Source organism: Sinocyclocheilus anshuiensis, unplaced genomic scaffold (assembly GCF_001515605.1).
Source record: "Sinocyclocheilus anshuiensis isolate Anshui unplaced genomic scaffold, SAMN03320099.WGS_v1.1 scaffold202, whole genome shotgun sequence".
In the NCBI taxonomy this organism is placed as follows: Eukaryota; Metazoa; Chordata; class Actinopteri; order Cypriniformes; family Cyprinidae; genus Sinocyclocheilus; species Sinocyclocheilus anshuiensis.
Window position 1 is genome coordinate 787157 of NW_015542342.1, and position 16481 is coordinate 803637.

The 16481-nt window shown below is 37.1% G+C and overlaps 2 protein-coding genes and 1 long non-coding RNA gene across 5 annotated transcripts in view; all 3 read left to right on the forward strand.

Moving 5' to 3' along the window:
• Positions 1 to 581: 581 nt before the first annotated feature.
• Positions 582 to 1362, forward strand: LOC107691244 (uncharacterized). The gene is made up of 3 exons (XR_001634525.1): positions 582 to 607; positions 731 to 776; positions 1303 to 1362. It is a non-coding gene; the product is annotated as an uncharacterized LOC107691244 (long non-coding RNA).
• Positions 1363 to 2008: 646 nt separating this feature from the next.
• Positions 2009 to 6530, forward strand: LOC107691232 (aminoacyl tRNA synthase complex-interacting multifunctional protein 2-like). Of its 3 annotated transcripts, none has more exons than XM_016489736.1 (5): positions 2009 to 2286; positions 2413 to 2535; positions 2683 to 2889; positions 3574 to 3808; positions 5716 to 6530. In XM_016489736.1, the coding sequence occupies exons 1-5, from the start codon at positions 2164 to 2166 to the stop codon at positions 6102 to 6104; spliced, it is 1077 nt and encodes a 358-aa protein (XP_016345222.1). In that variant the 5' UTR covers positions 2009 to 2163; the 3' UTR covers positions 6105 to 6530. The 3 variants fall into 3 exon arrangements, with proteins under 3 accessions (XP_016345222.1, XP_016345223.1, XP_016345224.1); XM_016489738.1 differs by lacking the exon at positions 2009 to 2286 and having other exon boundaries at positions 2413 to 2435; positions 2494 to 2535; XM_016489737.1 differs by lacking the exon at positions 2413 to 2535.
• Positions 6531 to 13167: 6637 nt separating this feature from the next.
• Positions 13168 to 16481, forward strand: part of LOC107691234 (voltage-dependent calcium channel gamma-4 subunit-like) — an 18976-nt gene continuing 15662 nt past the window's right edge. Inside the window, exon 1 of the mRNA XM_016489743.1 lies at positions 13168 to 13563. Within this exon, the coding sequence (XP_016345229.1) occupies positions 13341 to 13563 (223 nt within the window). The 5' untranslated portion in view covers positions 13168 to 13340. The remainder of the gene's footprint in view (positions 13564 to 16481) is intronic.

Here is a 16481-nt window from a genome sequence, read left to right on the forward strand (position 1 = left end):
AAAAAAACATGGCTCATAGCATTGTATTGATGATGTTCTCTGTCTGCATGGTATAAAACTATTTTTCCATTTTCTTCTTTGCATATTATCCTAGACAGAAGACATAATACAGCGACTGGAACGAATCATATCTGTGCCTGGAACTGCAGCTGAGAAGCAGATGTTTCTAACAGAAGTGATTTTGCCTGAGGTGAGCTATAGAGATGTGTACTAAATTAACAATTAGAATAGGAATTTCATTTAAAGCAAAGAAATTGATAAGCAAGTGATGGCTTTGAGGCCTCTAAAGCTACGGGTGTCAATATAATTTGAGGAGCAACAATCAGAGATTATATACCAAGTACAATAAAATGGAAGCATGACTTCACACTTCTTCTTTAATTGTTGGCTTCCAAACTGCAGTACTTCAGTATAAGTAGCAACTTAATTGAAAAGATTCAACTGAAACCTTAAATGTGGTTAAAGTTGTCTGTTTGTCACATTAAAATTAATACTGTACTTTTCTTAGGTTCTGATTTATTGGTTGCAAACCAATGTCTATATGTGCCGATATATGGCCGAATCTGTGCTTCTGAAGTGCATGCACATCTTTCGAAGGAAAGAAAAGGTAGAGGATGTTTTTTCATTGTATAACATCACTAAATACATTCTTCTTGTCATGACATTAGGGGATTTCCATGTCACGCTGATGCCATTGTAATTAGGTACCGATTTTCTTTTTTTCCCCCAGTGTTGCAGAGATCAGAACAGGTGAGGACACAGAAAGCCCCGAAGAGGTAAGACATTTTTAACAACAGCCTCCCACACCCCAAAAATTAACCTCACTTGATTTATTCAGTGGCAACACCTAAATGGGGGAAGCCTATAACCCATTCACAAACATCAAAAATTAATTAATCTTAAATAATGATCCTTGAGACTTTGCTTTGTATGTTTTTGCTGATTATTTTACATGCATTTTACATCATTTTCATGTGTCATCAAAAAGAATAAAAATGGAGAATAATATAAACATGGTACATGAATGAAATAACATTTTTGTAATATAATATATCTGGCAAGTATCTGTGGGATTCCTGATAAATGATACATAACAGTTAAATGAATTAATTCTGAAGGAACTGGATTTGATTAAGATCCATTAAGGTCTTAAATGACACAAGAACTGATAGACAGCATTCATTATAACAAAAGATCATATATTTCTTAAAAATGTTGTAACAGCTTTATGTACTCTACACGTTTTAAGCATTAACATCAGTATGCATGAAATAATTTGACCATATGTGTTATTTACTGCAGGAAATCCTTCTTCTGAGAGACGCCAGGACTGCAGCTGACTGGTGTAGCAGGAGAAGCTGGATGGAAAAATACAATATCCCATTGTCCTTTCAATGGGAAAGAAGCAACAAATTGCATCCCAATGCAAATAGCAGAGCTGGACGGGTGAATATGACGAAAGTTCTCCAGCCGAACTGTTCACTTTTGCATTTGGGAAACAAAAAGATTATGAGGTGTTCTGCACAGAAATGTTTGATTAAAGCAAAGTACAAAATCTTCGCCAGATTTGAGGAAGAATGAGTCCATCCTTAAAAAGCAATCAATGATAAAAATACATTAAAAAATCAATAAAAACTTAAGTGTCTCAATTAAAATGGTCTCATGATTATTTTAATATATATATATGTACCAATAAACGGCTAATATAGTAATATGCAAGCAACTAGTTAATAACTAAAGTGTTACATTAAATAAATAAATACATGTTTGTGTGTGTGCGTATATGTGACATGACATCTGGCACTCCTCTTGTGTGTGTATGTTCTTGATGGGAAAATGCTTATGCAATTTAGCTTCACATTCTGATCGTATCTGCTTGCTGGTATATGCATCATCAAATCTTTGATTTAAAAACAAAACAGTGTAGTTTACAGCAGAAACGGCGACAAACGGTCGTGACTCCTGCCAAGAACTCTGGCATCTGGGGATGCCACCGGAAGTGGCGAGCCGAGTTCTTTCATTCTCACCGGAAATGACGGCTTCTTCTTCTCTACTCTGCTGCTGTTAGCTGGCTGCTACTAGACGGACTGTCGAGAAATCGACAAACATATCTGGATCCCGTGCTTTTATTTTGGCACTGGCGTGCATTTGTCACCCGTCCTCATGCCCATGTACAAGGTGAAGCCCGTCAGTCCCGCTGACATAAAGATCGATTTGCCAACGCGCATGTACAAGTCACCGAATATCCACGCGCAGGGAATGAACTGCGGACAGCACGCGCTTCAGGTATGATACGGGAGCACATCAGGTCATCATTCACATATGAACATGAAATCGTAAAAATGCGTAAGACGCACAGTGGCTAGGTCTGTCTGATGCAATGATCACGTGCATGTCGGGTGTGATTGACAGCTGCTGTGCTCTGGAATGAGAGGTTGGTCCTTTAGTGACTTACACTTTCAGTTTAATACACTGCAACTAACAACGACTCTCAAGGAGATGGATCATACTAGAAAGGATGATGATGATGATATGGTAAATTGATCTATTTATAGATAATCTTGCACATAGTTTAATGCAACTAAATGTTGTTTTGTAGTGTACATTTGCATGTTTGGGGAGGTAGCCATGCAGATTGCATGTAACCGGTGTCTTCTCGTCTGTATCTCTTGTTGGTCTCAGAACGGGGAAGTGGATCCTGCTCTGAAGGCGCTGGAGGAGCGACAGGATGAAGTGCTGAGAAGACTGTATGAGATCAAGGCAACGGTCGACGGGCTCGCAAAGACGGTGACCACTCCTGATGCAGACCTGGACGCCAGCACACTGTCACGCGGGCCGGCTGAGTCTGTGTTCAGAGGAACGGCAGATCTAGACTCTCTGTTGGGCAAGGTGAGCCCTTACATGCGCCACGAGACATTTTATATTAATCTCGAGTTAGATTGGGATGTTTCAACCCTGTTCAGGTATTTAACTCCTGCGTTCTATTTTTATCACTAAACCAGGGTAAACATGTCAGTCCGGTTAACCTAGTTGGTCTTGCTGTATTTTTCTGTTCTGTTTCTGTTTAGCAGCCTTAATTGGGTTGGGCATTGTGTCTTGAATCTTATGTGTGACCCTGGAGCACAAAACCAGTCATAAGGGTCAATTTTTCGAAATTGAGATTTATGCATCAGCTGAAAGCTGAATAAATAATCTTTCCATTGATGTATGGTTTGTTAGGATCGGACAATATTTGGACGAGATGCAACGATTTGAAAATCTGGAATCTGAGGGTGCAAAAAAATCAAAATATTGAGAAAATCATCTTTAAAGTTGTCCAAATTAAGTTCTTAGCAATGCATATTACTAATCAAAAATTAAGTTTTGATATATTTACGGTAGGAAATGTACAAAATATCTTAAAGGAACATGATCTTTACTTAATATCCTAATGATTTTTGACATAAAAGTCATACAATGTATTGTTGGCTATTGCTACAAATATACCCCAGCGACTTAAGACTGCTTTTGTGCTCCAGGGTCACAAATGTTCCAAATGCACGTCTTGCTGAATTGTTTCTGGTTGTCCTCCAGGACCTGGGTGCACTGAGAGACATCGTGATCAACGCCAGCCCTGCCTGTCCTCCTCTGTGCCTGCTGGTTCTTCATGCTCTGTTGTGCCAGCGCTACCAGGTGCTCTCCAGTGTGCATGTGCACTCCTCTGTGAGCGCTGTGCCCCCTCCGCTGCTGTCCTGCCTGGGCCCGCGGCACATAGACAGCTACGCACGCCAGCGCTTTCAGCTTGGCTTCACTCTCATATGGAAAGATGGTGAGAGGGTAAAAAGAGAGCGGCACTAAGATTGATCAGAATGTGTTTTCCTGGAGGGCCGCTGTATCTTGTGCATTCAAGGAATCGTGGTTCTCTTGTATGACCGGAGTGAAACTGATTTGCTTAAAGGGTCAGTTCACCCAAAAATGAAAATTCTGTCATTAATTACTCACCCTCGTGTTGTTCGAAACCCGTAAGACCTTCGTTCATCTTCGGAACACAATTTAAGATATTTTTGATGGAATCTGAGGGCTCTCTGACCCTCCCATAGACAGCAAGGTAACTACCACGTTCAAGGTCCAGAAAAGTACCAAGATGATCGAAAGTAGTCCGTGTGACATCAGTGGCTCAACTGTAAAGTTACGAAGCTACGAGAATACTTTTTTGCGCAAAGAAAACAAAAAAATAACGACTTTATTCCACATTTTCGTCTCTACTGCGTCACTTTGGACGCGTGTTCACGACAGTATTATGACGCGAGCGTGATGACGTCTTTACGCCGGATCTGGGTCAGCGCCGGCACACGCGCGTCCAAAGTGACTTTAGAACTTAAAGCAGCACTATGTAACTTTTTCTGTGTTCAGAATTCGCTAAATGTATATAATGAGCGAGTACATCATGAATTCATCTTCCAAACCGTGTTTTTGATGACTGGCTCGACTCTGCAAAAACCTCTTCGAGTGCTTGCACAAATGTCTGTACTCTGTACTGCTGGAAGACTGGTGTTGTTACATTTTTAAAATGTCAGTATCATTGCGGTACAGAAGTACGGGTGCTTTTGGCAACACTAGATTGGATTGTGAATGGTGGGTGTTTATACCAGCCAGACCCTGTTGATTGTGGTGGCCTACTCCTCTTGAAACTATTTGGCTACTAGTCAAACTACTAGTCACTAGAGTGCATTCATTTAAAGGTGGAGCAGATTATTACAGTTTGACAAACAATTACGAAGACGAATCTTTTTTACTTTGTAATTATGTTCACTGCTAAACTGTGAACAATAAAACCTTAAATGTGCATCAGGGGTATAAATAGGATCAATTTGGGTATCTTCTGTATGTATGCAATTTTTATTTTAAATAAATGCTGTTCTTTTTAACGTTATTCATCAAATAATCCTGAAAAAAGTATCCCAGGTTCCAAAAAAATATTAAGCAGCACAACAGTTTCCAATCTTGATAATAAATCAGCATATTAGAATGATTTCTGAAGATCATGTGACACTGAAGACTGAAGTAATGATACTGAAAATTCAGCTTTGCTTCATGGGAATAAATTAGATTTTAAAATATATTAAAATAGAAAGCCATTATTTTAACTGGTAATAATATTTTACGACATTACAGTTTTTTCTGTATTTTTGGTCAAATAAATGTAGCCATGATAAATTTGGCCTTAAGGAGCAAATTGTTCTTTTTTTCCCCCAGAGAAAAAAAAACTAGAACCAAGATTGAAAAATTGCAAAGCTACTGAATAAATAAGCTTTCCATTGATGTATGGTTTGTTAGGATCGGACAATATTTGGTCGAGATACAACTATTTGAAAATCTGGAATCTGAGGGTGCAAAAAAATCTAAATATTGAGAAAATCATCTTTAAAGTTGTTCAAATTAAGTTCTTAGCAATGCATATTACTAATCAAAAATTAAGTTTTGATATATTTACAGTAGGACATTTACTAAATATCTTCATGGAACATGCTCTTTACTTAATATCCTAATGATTTTTGGCATAAAAGAAAAGTCTATAATTTTGACCCATACAATGTATTTTTGGCTATTGCTACAAATATACCCCAGCGACTTAAGACTGCTTTTGTGCTGCAGGGTCACATTATATATATATACATTTGCAGTAGCTCCAGATATTTCGACATGCTAATTATTGTATCATCCGTCTCCTTTCAGTGTCAGAGCTGCAGATGAAGTTCAACACACAGAGCATGTGCCCGATCGAGGGGGAGGCCAACGTCGCTCGCTTTCTCTTCCGTCTTTTGGGTGGCGAACCCCAGGACCCGGTCGCCGCCACGCAGATGGACTGCTGGATCGACACGGCAGTTTTCCAGCTGTCCGAGGGGGGCAGTAAAGAGCGGGCGGCCGTGCTGAGGTCACTAAACGCGGCTCTGGGGCGTTCAGAGTGGCTTCTGGGTCAGGAGTTCTCTCTCGCCGACATCGTGTGTGCCTGCTGCGTCCTGCGGGCCGGCCAGACCACCTCTGCACCAGTTAACGTACAGCGCTGGCTCAAGTCCTGCCAGAACCTGGGCCACTTCGACTGCGTGTATCCGTTACTACAGTGACGAAAGCTGTGAGATCGGCGCAGGTCGTACTCTAGCTGGAAACTGATACGAAAAGGGAAATGCAACATGACTTCACCAAACACTGTAACATCCCAGAATCCAGTGTTAACTGAGCTCAGGTCTGTAATATGGAATGTTTAGAAATGATGTTTGAACTGGAGGCGATCTGAAACTGATCCCAGGCCAGGGTCATAGATGCAAACACTCAGAGAGGGCATTTGGGATAATGATACTGTAAACACGACTCCCTCCCGCCTTGTGCCTAATAAAACGTTGAGCTAGAAGATGTTGTGTGTTGCTGTGACATAATCTATCGGGTGTTTAATGAAGCCTTTGAAATTTGAACCCAAGGACCTACTGGTATGTGACGGATGAGAGGTGATACTTTGTAGCTTAAAACCTAATAAACATTTTCATTTCGGGTTAGACATTTACCGACTGATTTTTTTCCCCACCTAATTCATGTATAATATAGAATGATTGCTGTTATGTTTGTGAGTGGTAGACAAGAGGATGCACTTTTTTCACACACAAAAAAAACAACCTATTACAGTTTTTCCTTTTAAAAAGTAAAAAACAGTACTAAGAATGAATACTTTTATTACCCAGGAATGCATTAAATTGATCAGACAGAGAGAATAAGTGTTTTTGAACATTATTGATGAGAGTAATAAATGCATCACAGTTTCCACAAAAAAATATTAGGCAGCACAACTGTTATTAAGAAGTGTTTCTTGAGCAGCATATTAGAATGATTTCTGAAGGATCATGTGACACTGAAGACTGGAGTAATGATGCTGGAAATTCAGCTTTGCATCACAGAAATAAATTACATTTTAAAATATATTACAATATAAAACAGCTATTTTAAATTTTAATAATGTTTTACTGTTTTTTTCCGCATTTTTGATTAATAAAAGCAGTCTTCAGCATTAGAGACATTTCAAAACATGTCGATGTTATGTCAAACATTGTCGTTTTTATGTCAAAAACATAAAAAAATCTTACCAACCCCAAACTTTTGAATGGTAGTGTAGCTTTCAGAAGTTGTAACTTCGTTGGACTACTAAGTAAAACAATTGTAGAGGAAAACTAGATAGATATAGAATTATAAAAAAGGAACATTAGGCAAAATGGCATTCGATTTTTTACAATCAAAATGGCCCAATCAAAGAAGCTGTAATACATGATGTAACTTGTAGGTGGCAGCACCATCCTCAACAACTCAACCCGCCGAGTTAAATTTCAGTTCATTTCCTTTAGGCAAAAACATTTTAATTTCACAGCTCTCAGATCTTTCCTCACTCACACAGGAAAGAATTAACACTCTACACAGATCGAATAACACTTTATCAAGGTGAAAGGTTTAAAAATGTACATTTAAGCAATGACTGGGCTCCTAAATTGACATCTCTACAACCTGGAACCCAGAATGTAACCACATATTTTCATCTAAAATCAGATTGAATCAGGTTCATACGAGTATGTACTGAATCACTAAGCACAAGTATGCACAGATTTAGGTTGATATGAATGGAACTACAAACCATGCCACATTATGTTGTCTACAGTAGTATGACACTGACCTTTACAGCACATAATGATAGGCCAGTTATTATATTTTAGTTGTGCAATCATATTGCTATTTTCCCCCTTAATAGAAGAACATTTGTTTTTGTTTTTCACTGAAGTGCACATTTCCAAGATAAAGAGTTTAAAGAATCAAGGATAATGTTATCAGCCGGTGTCGACAAAGCTGAATGTTAATGAGAAAATTCCCTATAGCGGCTTTAGGAACACATCACAAACAATACTCAAACCGTCTATGTATGCTGTGTTTTAAGTTGAGTTATTACGCCTATAGGTCTTGACAGCTGTACCCAAGACGGTTTTATTTACATGATAGCTGTTGTGGAATATAATGGGATTCATATCTGCAGGCGAGGGATAATAAAAATGATGCTTTGATTTCACTAACAACACTCTGCTCATCTGTGATGTGACTTGAGGGCTTAAAACTAGTCAATTAAGTCATGTTTTCATTGGAATTGAGAAATATCTGATTTATGGATTTGGGAAAGGCATAGGTCTGTTTCTGGCTTCAGTGCAGTGTTCCAGTGGTGTTATTTACACAAAAACGATGACACAAAATGTGTTCACCATATCTCCAAATAACACTTTTTTTGGTTCTCAGAATGTTCCTCTTCCCAAAACAGAGCTGTTGAATAATCAGTTTATAAGCTATATCTTTTTTTTGACCCTTTGTTTAATAACCATTAAAATAGCCTTCATAATATGGATGATTAGATGAATATGTGCATGTAAGATTTTCATGTAACGTATTTAGTTCTCATTGTGCCACAATGTAGTATAATAATCTAGATGTTACATTTCTTTTACTGACCAGCACCCATAACGAATCATTATTAGATTAGATTCAAATTCATTGTTATTGTGCAGAGTACAGTACAAAGCCAATGAAACACATTTTTGTTGCATAGCAACCATCTGTTATAACTTCTAGCGGAAGGATGAATATGCTTGATAAAATAATATTAATATGAACATTTCTGTCCTTACATTTTTAATACAATAGCCCCAAAAAGTATCTGGGTTTATTCTTGACACTTATTGCATGAGATAATAAATGTAGTGAGTGGCATAAATTATGCAGATAATATTTTGCTATTGCATTTACTTTAATTAAATATGGCTTAGGTGTTCAAACACTTTTTGGAACCACTGTATATTTTATATTTTTATATTACCAGTAAGATTTTTTTTTCTTTTGACACAAATTAAAACTTTATTTAAGCACAGATGCATTAAATGAAATGAAAAAAATGTATCACGATTTCCACAAAAATATTTAGCAGCACAACTGTTTTCAACATAGATAATAATGAGAAATGTTTCTTGAGCAGCAAATCAGTATATTAGGTCACGTGACACTGAAGATTGGAGTAATGATGCTGAAATATCACAGAAATAAATTACATTTTAACAGTTGTTAAATCGTAATGATATTTCACAATATTATTTTTTATTGTATTTTTTCAGCATTTGTGAGCATAAGAGATTTAAGACCCCAAACATTTGATCAGTATTTGTGACAGCAAGTATAATGTAAAACCCACATGCATAGGTCAAGGTGAAATATGAACAGAACCTTCTTTCAGTGAGTACTTTCTAAAAATAATGCCGTATAAAGGTCAGAGTGCTGTCCTTTGGTCCAGCTTGTCAGCAAATTCTGCCTCTCCTCGAAGAGCATCACGCTCAACCTGCAGCTTTAATTGGTGTTAACATCATGTTTTCAGGCTTATTTCACACCTACCCCTCTTCAGTTACCACGGATGCATCCTGGCAACATAATCTCAAGTGTTTTAATTTACACGCCATACATCAATATTCTGCTGTGAAGACACATGGGATTTGTCTGTGGCTATGTTATTTAAAAGATGAAATAACATATCATATAAGGGAATAACATATCAGAAGATTTTGTGTTGTCATCATCTGGTTTTAAGTTACTATTACTATTGCTTATACTTGGGTTAGGTTATTCGCCCCCAAACCCAGCTCTAAATATTAAACTACAATGTGTAACTCATCCCACACAGTTTGTGAAAAGACATGAATACCTCCAATCATGTAGCATGTTGAGGAGAGGTGTGCTGTTGCTTCTCTATCCAATCAAACGACCAAAGGATTCCCATAGACTTACACCAAAGGATGCACTTGTGTCATATCTAGACACCAGAATATCATAGAGACTTGGGGGTGGGCTCTTTTGATTGGGCCAGTGAGCAACCACTTAGCAACCACCAGAACACCTTAGCAACACCCTAGCAACTGCATAACGACATGCTAAAAACCTTGCACAACATCTTAGCAGCTCCTTTGCTACCACCCAGATCATCTTAGCAGCTGTGTAACAACATGCCCAATCACCTGTCAGTTTTGCCATGGATGTTCTGTTCTATTTTTCATTTCCCAAACTACTTTTCCTATGTATGTTCTCCGGGATGCTGAAGCCTATTCTATTCTATTCTATTCTATTCTATTCTATTCTATTCTATTCTTTATTTTCCAAACTACTTTTCCTTTGTAGGTTCTCTGGGATGCTGGATTCTATTCTATTCTATTCTATTCTTTATTTTCCCAACTACTTTTCCTTTGTAGGTTATCCGGGATGCTGGATTCTATTCTATTATATTCTATTCTTTATTTTCCAAACTACTTTGCCTTTGTAGGTTCTCCGGGATGCTGGATTCTATTCTATTCTATTCTATTTTATTATGTTCTGTTCTATTCTATTCTATTCTATTCTATTCTATTATGTTCTGTTCTATTCTCGATTTTCCAAACTGCTTTTCCTAAGTAGGTTCTCAGGGATGCTACAGCCAATTCTATTAATTTTATTCTGTTCTATTTTCCAAATTCCAAACAGCTTGTCCTATTTAGGTTATAATATATGCTGGATTCTATTCTATTCTATTCTATTATGTTCTGTTATGTTCTGTTCTATTCTCCATTTTCCAAACTACATTTCCTTTGTAGGTTCTCCGGGATGCTGGATTCTATTCTATTCTATTCTATTTTATTATGTTCTGTTCTATTCTATTCTATTCTATTCTATTCTATTATGTTCTGTTCTATTCTCGATTTTCCAAACTGCTTTTCCTAAGTAGGTTCTCAGGGATGCTACAGCCAATTCTATTAATTTTATTCTGTTCTATTTTCCAAATTCCAAACAGCTTGTCCTATTTAGGTTATAATAGATTCTCTATTCTATTCTATTCTATTCTATTCTATTCTGTTCTGTTCTGTTCTTTTCTATTTTCAATTTTCCAAACTGCTTGTCCTATGTAGGTTCACAGGAATGCTGGAGCGTATTCTATTCTATTCTATTCTATTCTTCATTTTCCAAACTACTTTTCCTATGTACTGTACTGTAGGTTCACAGGGATGCTGGATTCTATTCTATTCTATTTTCCAAACTGCTTGTCCTAAGTAGTTTCTCAGGGGTGCTGCAGCCAATTCTATTAATTTTATTTTATTCATTCTATACTATTCTATTTTTATTTTTCTAAACCAATTGTTCTGTGTAGGTTCCCAAAGATGCTTAAGCCTATTCTATTCTATTCTATTCTATTCTATTCTCCATCCATTTTTCAAACCATTTGTCCTGTGTAAGGTTGCAGAGATGGTGGATTCTATTCTGATGTGGAATTTATATAGATAGCAATTTTATAGCTTTAGATATGTCCTGTTGGTTAAAACTATATTTTTGTCATACAAAATGTGACAACTAAATCAAGATACAAGCCAAAAAAAAAGCAAAGTGTAGAAAAACACACTGGTAATCAGAAACATTGTGTAAACCTAGTTTTTTTTTTCTCCTAGTATAGGGACCAGCTAGCTGTGAATAGATCCTTTCCATTTGCCTCCTATTGATGAAGTCCTGTGTTCATCTCGATCGGCCCAATCAGTGTGTCTGCAGTCAGCACGCTCTTAGTGCTCCAGCCTGATTCCAGCAACACATTCTCCATCGATCCACTGGGCTGATCACACACCCATCTGAGGGTCCTGCTCATTTTCTCAGGTACTCATCTCCACCATACTTATTACACTATAAATATCAAAAACAGTCTCCAGTCTCAAATGGTAACAGCGCATCCGCACCTCTGTGTCTATATTATGATGTCTTCCCTGAAAAACATGCATATTGCTAATGGATTTAGTGGCTTCCATGTTCAATAGTGCAATTTTTGTGTAAAACGTGTTAAGCTAACAAACAACCTGCTGCTGTCGTAATGTCTGTTCCCAGGAGAGACTGAACAATCGCTTTACTCTGAGGGTCTGGCTGTACTAGACTGAAGGAGAACATTTATCAGGTGCTTGTAGGTTCTCTGGGATGCTGGGATATATATATATACACACACACACATATATATGCGTGGACTGGAACACTGTATTGACCAATCAGAGGCCAGAACCAGAACTTTCTGTTTTATAAATCTGATTTTGTTACTGGCTAAAGTTTTCTACCTTAAGCTCTTTATCCAATATTGGTAAATAATCTCATAACACCTAATAAAACACAAAGCCGTGGAAAACACTGGGTATTGATTCATTTCAGTCTCTTTATTAAGCCACACAAGCATCAAAACTTGTACTTCATGTAGACTACTTGAGTTTTGTCTTCACTTCTATCCTTTTCAGTGTTTTTTAAACTCATTTAGGCTACAGCAGCATTTAAGCATGAAAACATATCGTCAGTGTTGGGGAAAGTTACTTTTAAATGTAATGCATTACAATATTGCGTTACTCCATAAAAAAGTAAGTAATTATGTTACTTAGTTACTTCTTATGGGAAGTAATGCGTTACGTTACTTTTGCGTTACTTTTTAAATCTGGACAGGGCTTGCTTGTTTGTTTTTAATATAAAAAGTTATATTTTTGGCAAATATAAAAGCCTTTTCACACCAAAAGTGAAATGAATAAGCCTCAGGCTGAAGGGAAAGTAAAGTAGAATGCAGAAGAAGACATTTCAACACACTTCAGCAATAAAAAAAAAAAACACACAAATGATTATCTAGAGACATTTTTGCTTATTAGTACGGTTGAACTGGATCATCGAAGGTCAGAAGCAAAGACATTGGTTAATAGAATGGGATTAAACACATAAAGGATATTTGTGTTGTTTAACATTTAATTATTGCAGGTTTGCTTATTTGAAAAAGTAACTCTGATATTCTCTTGTAAATTAAAAAGTAATGCGTTACTTTACTAGTTACTTGAAAAAAGTAATCTGATTACGTAACTCGCGTTACTTGTAATGCGTTACCCCCAACACTGCATATCGTGCATTTTCCTTAATCATCATCGCGATGAAGAGATGTGAGAGCATCATCTTATTCTTCAGGCCATGTGTGTTTCTCATTGGTTAGTGTGACTGAAGGTGGGGTTTGAAGATCGCAATCCCAAACCAAAGCCATCTGAGTTTGGAAAAGGGGGATGTGATTATAGGAAATGGACACGGTGATGATCAAAACTCCTCAAAAAGCATAAAAAGCGACCCCGATGTGTGAGCTCACACAGCTGCTCTCTAGCCTATATAAACAGCAACATGTGGAGCAGACGCGCTCAAGTTTCCTGCCAGAACAAAGCAGCGCGAGCGCGAGGCCAAGCATGACGCGTGGATTATTACCGTGGTTATTATTATGAGTGGCCATGGCGTGGTGTGACCGTGGGATTCAGATGCTGCTGGCCACAATCGGGGCTTTCGTGGCGTTTAGTTTGATGAGCATCGCGATCGGGACCGACTACTGGCTTTATTCCCGGGCATATATCTGTAACGCCACCAACATCAGCGCGGACGAGGCGCAGACGCAACCCAAGAAGGTCCGCGGAGATCTCACGCACTCCGGGCTCTGGAGGATCTGCTGCATAGAGGGTACCAGTGCTTCACATCCTTTCTTAGACTTGAGTTTTAAAAGAGAGGAAACTACGTTCATTGTTCAGCCTTTGTCTTGAGACTAAGAGAACTTGCTTTCGGAGGCTTTTGCTCTTTATCTGCGTCCAGGTGAACTCAAAACAGACGCAGTTTTTATTTAACGATGCCATTTAGTTTCAGTACCTGTGCAGCCAGTATGTGAAGGGGGTCAAACCTTCCCAGAGACACGGGTTCGAGTGCACAAACAGGCCTTTAGGAAAGAAACATCACAAGTGTGAGATCTTTGATAAAGTCTAGACAGCAAATGGAGAATTCTAATGAAAACCCAGAAGAATAGACTAGAGAGAATTTCAGAAGAGCAATCAAAGTCAGATCTCAGGGTGAGTTCAAATGTTTCTCATCGAATAAATCCAAAATCTATTTTTGCTGATCACAGCATGTGCGTGACATTTATGTCGAATTAAAGGAGATTTTAGGAGAAACGTCTAAAACATAGTTCATATACTTTTTTATGCAATGAAAAAGCAATAAAATGGTCATATGGGTGGCCTTTCCATCCACAGGAACTGTCGACAACTCATCCGAACTCATTCATTGGGCTTGGATCTCTCTCAAGTTAACATAACTTGACGTTCACTTGGAAGGGAGTGAAAATGCTCCCTATTTCACCAGCGGGTTTCCTGAATGGACAGAAAGGCGTAATCAGTCCAGAGATTCTCCTCATAGATCCTTCCTTCATTCATGTCTTTCTTGCATTTGATGCTGTTGCTTGGAAACAATATGTCTGAAATCACTATGGTAACGTGGCCAATGTTTAAAAATAGATGAATCTGTTGCTTCTTATGATTGTCCATAGATAAGAACAAGACAGACAGACACGAGAGACAGAGAGACAAAGAGATGTTTAATAACATTTATATTTATATAATTTTGAGAGACAACTAATACAGTTTTGGCAGAGCTTTGACTCAGACAGTCAGACTGATTACATCATGCGTTCATAGGCTAAACAAGGACATCAGTGGTAACTTATTACTGATCTTTTTCTAAAAGTCGAATGATAATGTCGTCAGGCTTCATTTTAAGAGCAGAGCTCATACTGAAACAGAAAATGAGTTTATAAAATAAAATAATCCATGCCTTGAGCCCTGAGTGTAGTTTATTGACTATGGTTATTATTCTTTTGTTTGAGATTAGCGGGTATTGGAAGGGAAGAGCTGTCACTTTTGCCATTCCCAGTGTGCGCAACAGATCTGTAATTAAATGCAGTGGCTGAAAGGCCACAGAGCCTCTAATTAGCCACCGGGTTTGACTTCCACACTGACGAACACAGTCATAACGAGCTTTGAGCACACGCCAGGTGCCGAGCTGCCATTCTCGCTGCATACACCTCAAATAAACGCTGTTTGCAAAGGAGATGTCGTGCAAATACAACACAACAGGAAAATACTGCTTTGTATTTATTAGGGATGCACCGATATGAACATTTTGCCCGATACCGATAACCGATAATTCTTTATTTTTGAAAGCCGATAACCGATATGTTGGCCGATAAATCTATATCCAAATTTTTTATATACTTTTTGAGAGCCTGATTACAAAAAAGGTCTCATCATTAAAAGCCACATCCCAAACACTTCAACATAAGCAGCCTAGTTTGAACGGTGTACATTTTAAAAATAATTGTACTCTCCCATTACCAAATTTAGTCATAAAAAAGTCTTACAAATAAATAAAATCATGCATAAATAATGCAAACAAGTCACTGGACATCATTACACGTGTAAAGAATCAAAATGAATGCGCCATAGATCAATAAAACGGAATAGCCTCTGCACGGACAATAATTAAATGATTTTAATTACTAAACCATATTGTTGATGAAAATAATAAGAGAAAAATAAAAGTGGTTGTTATTATTAATATATATATATATATAGCCTATATTTTCATTTTTGGTGGAAACTACAGTAAGTGCAATTTTAAAAATCAAATTTGTATTGTTATTTTACTGTCTTTTAAGCATACAGAACACAATCAGCCATGCAAAAATGAGTGGTGCACAAAACAACAGCAAAAACAAACAAAAAACACATAAAACCCTAAATAATTATATGAAATGAATAAATAATACGGTAGGGCTTGTCAGTTACACAGAAGAGTAAATGACAAAAGATACATAAAACTACCAAATGAGACGTATATGCAGCAAAATATATACAAAATTCTGCATATTCTAATATGCATATTCAAACAAATACATATACAAACATCTAGGGAGAGTTTTAAAAGATTAGTCTGAGAGTGTCTGCTTCCTTCTGGGCAGTATTACTTTAGTATTATTTACTATTATAGTGTTTATTAAGTATTTAATTCATTTAATTAGCATACAGCATGTTTTGAATTAGCCTGTGTCTGTTTTTCAGTTTTCATTTTAATTTTAGTTTAAGATTTAGTCATTTTGTTATGTAATTTTGTCATATTATTATTACATTTACATTTAGTCATTTAGCAGACGCTTTTATCCAAAGCGACTTACAAATGAGGACAATAGAAGCAATCAAAACCAACAAAAGAGCATGCAAGTGCTGTAATAAGTCTCAGTTAGCTTAATGCAGTACACGTAGGATTATTATGAATTAATATTATTTTATATTATTTTATTATTATTATTATTTCTGTTTAGCTTTAATTTTTATTTCAGATTTAGTTTGAGTAATTTTAGAACTTCAGCTTATTTCAGTCAGTTGCCAAAGAAACATTTCTAATTTTCATTTCTGATTTTTAAATCTTTTTCCATCTCTTATTTATTTTTATAAAACTGAGAGTTCCGGTCCTTGATTCTGATTGGCTGAGCCACGTTCGAAGCTGTTCTAAATTACTCTACAAAGTAACATACACCTTTGTTTACGTTTGTG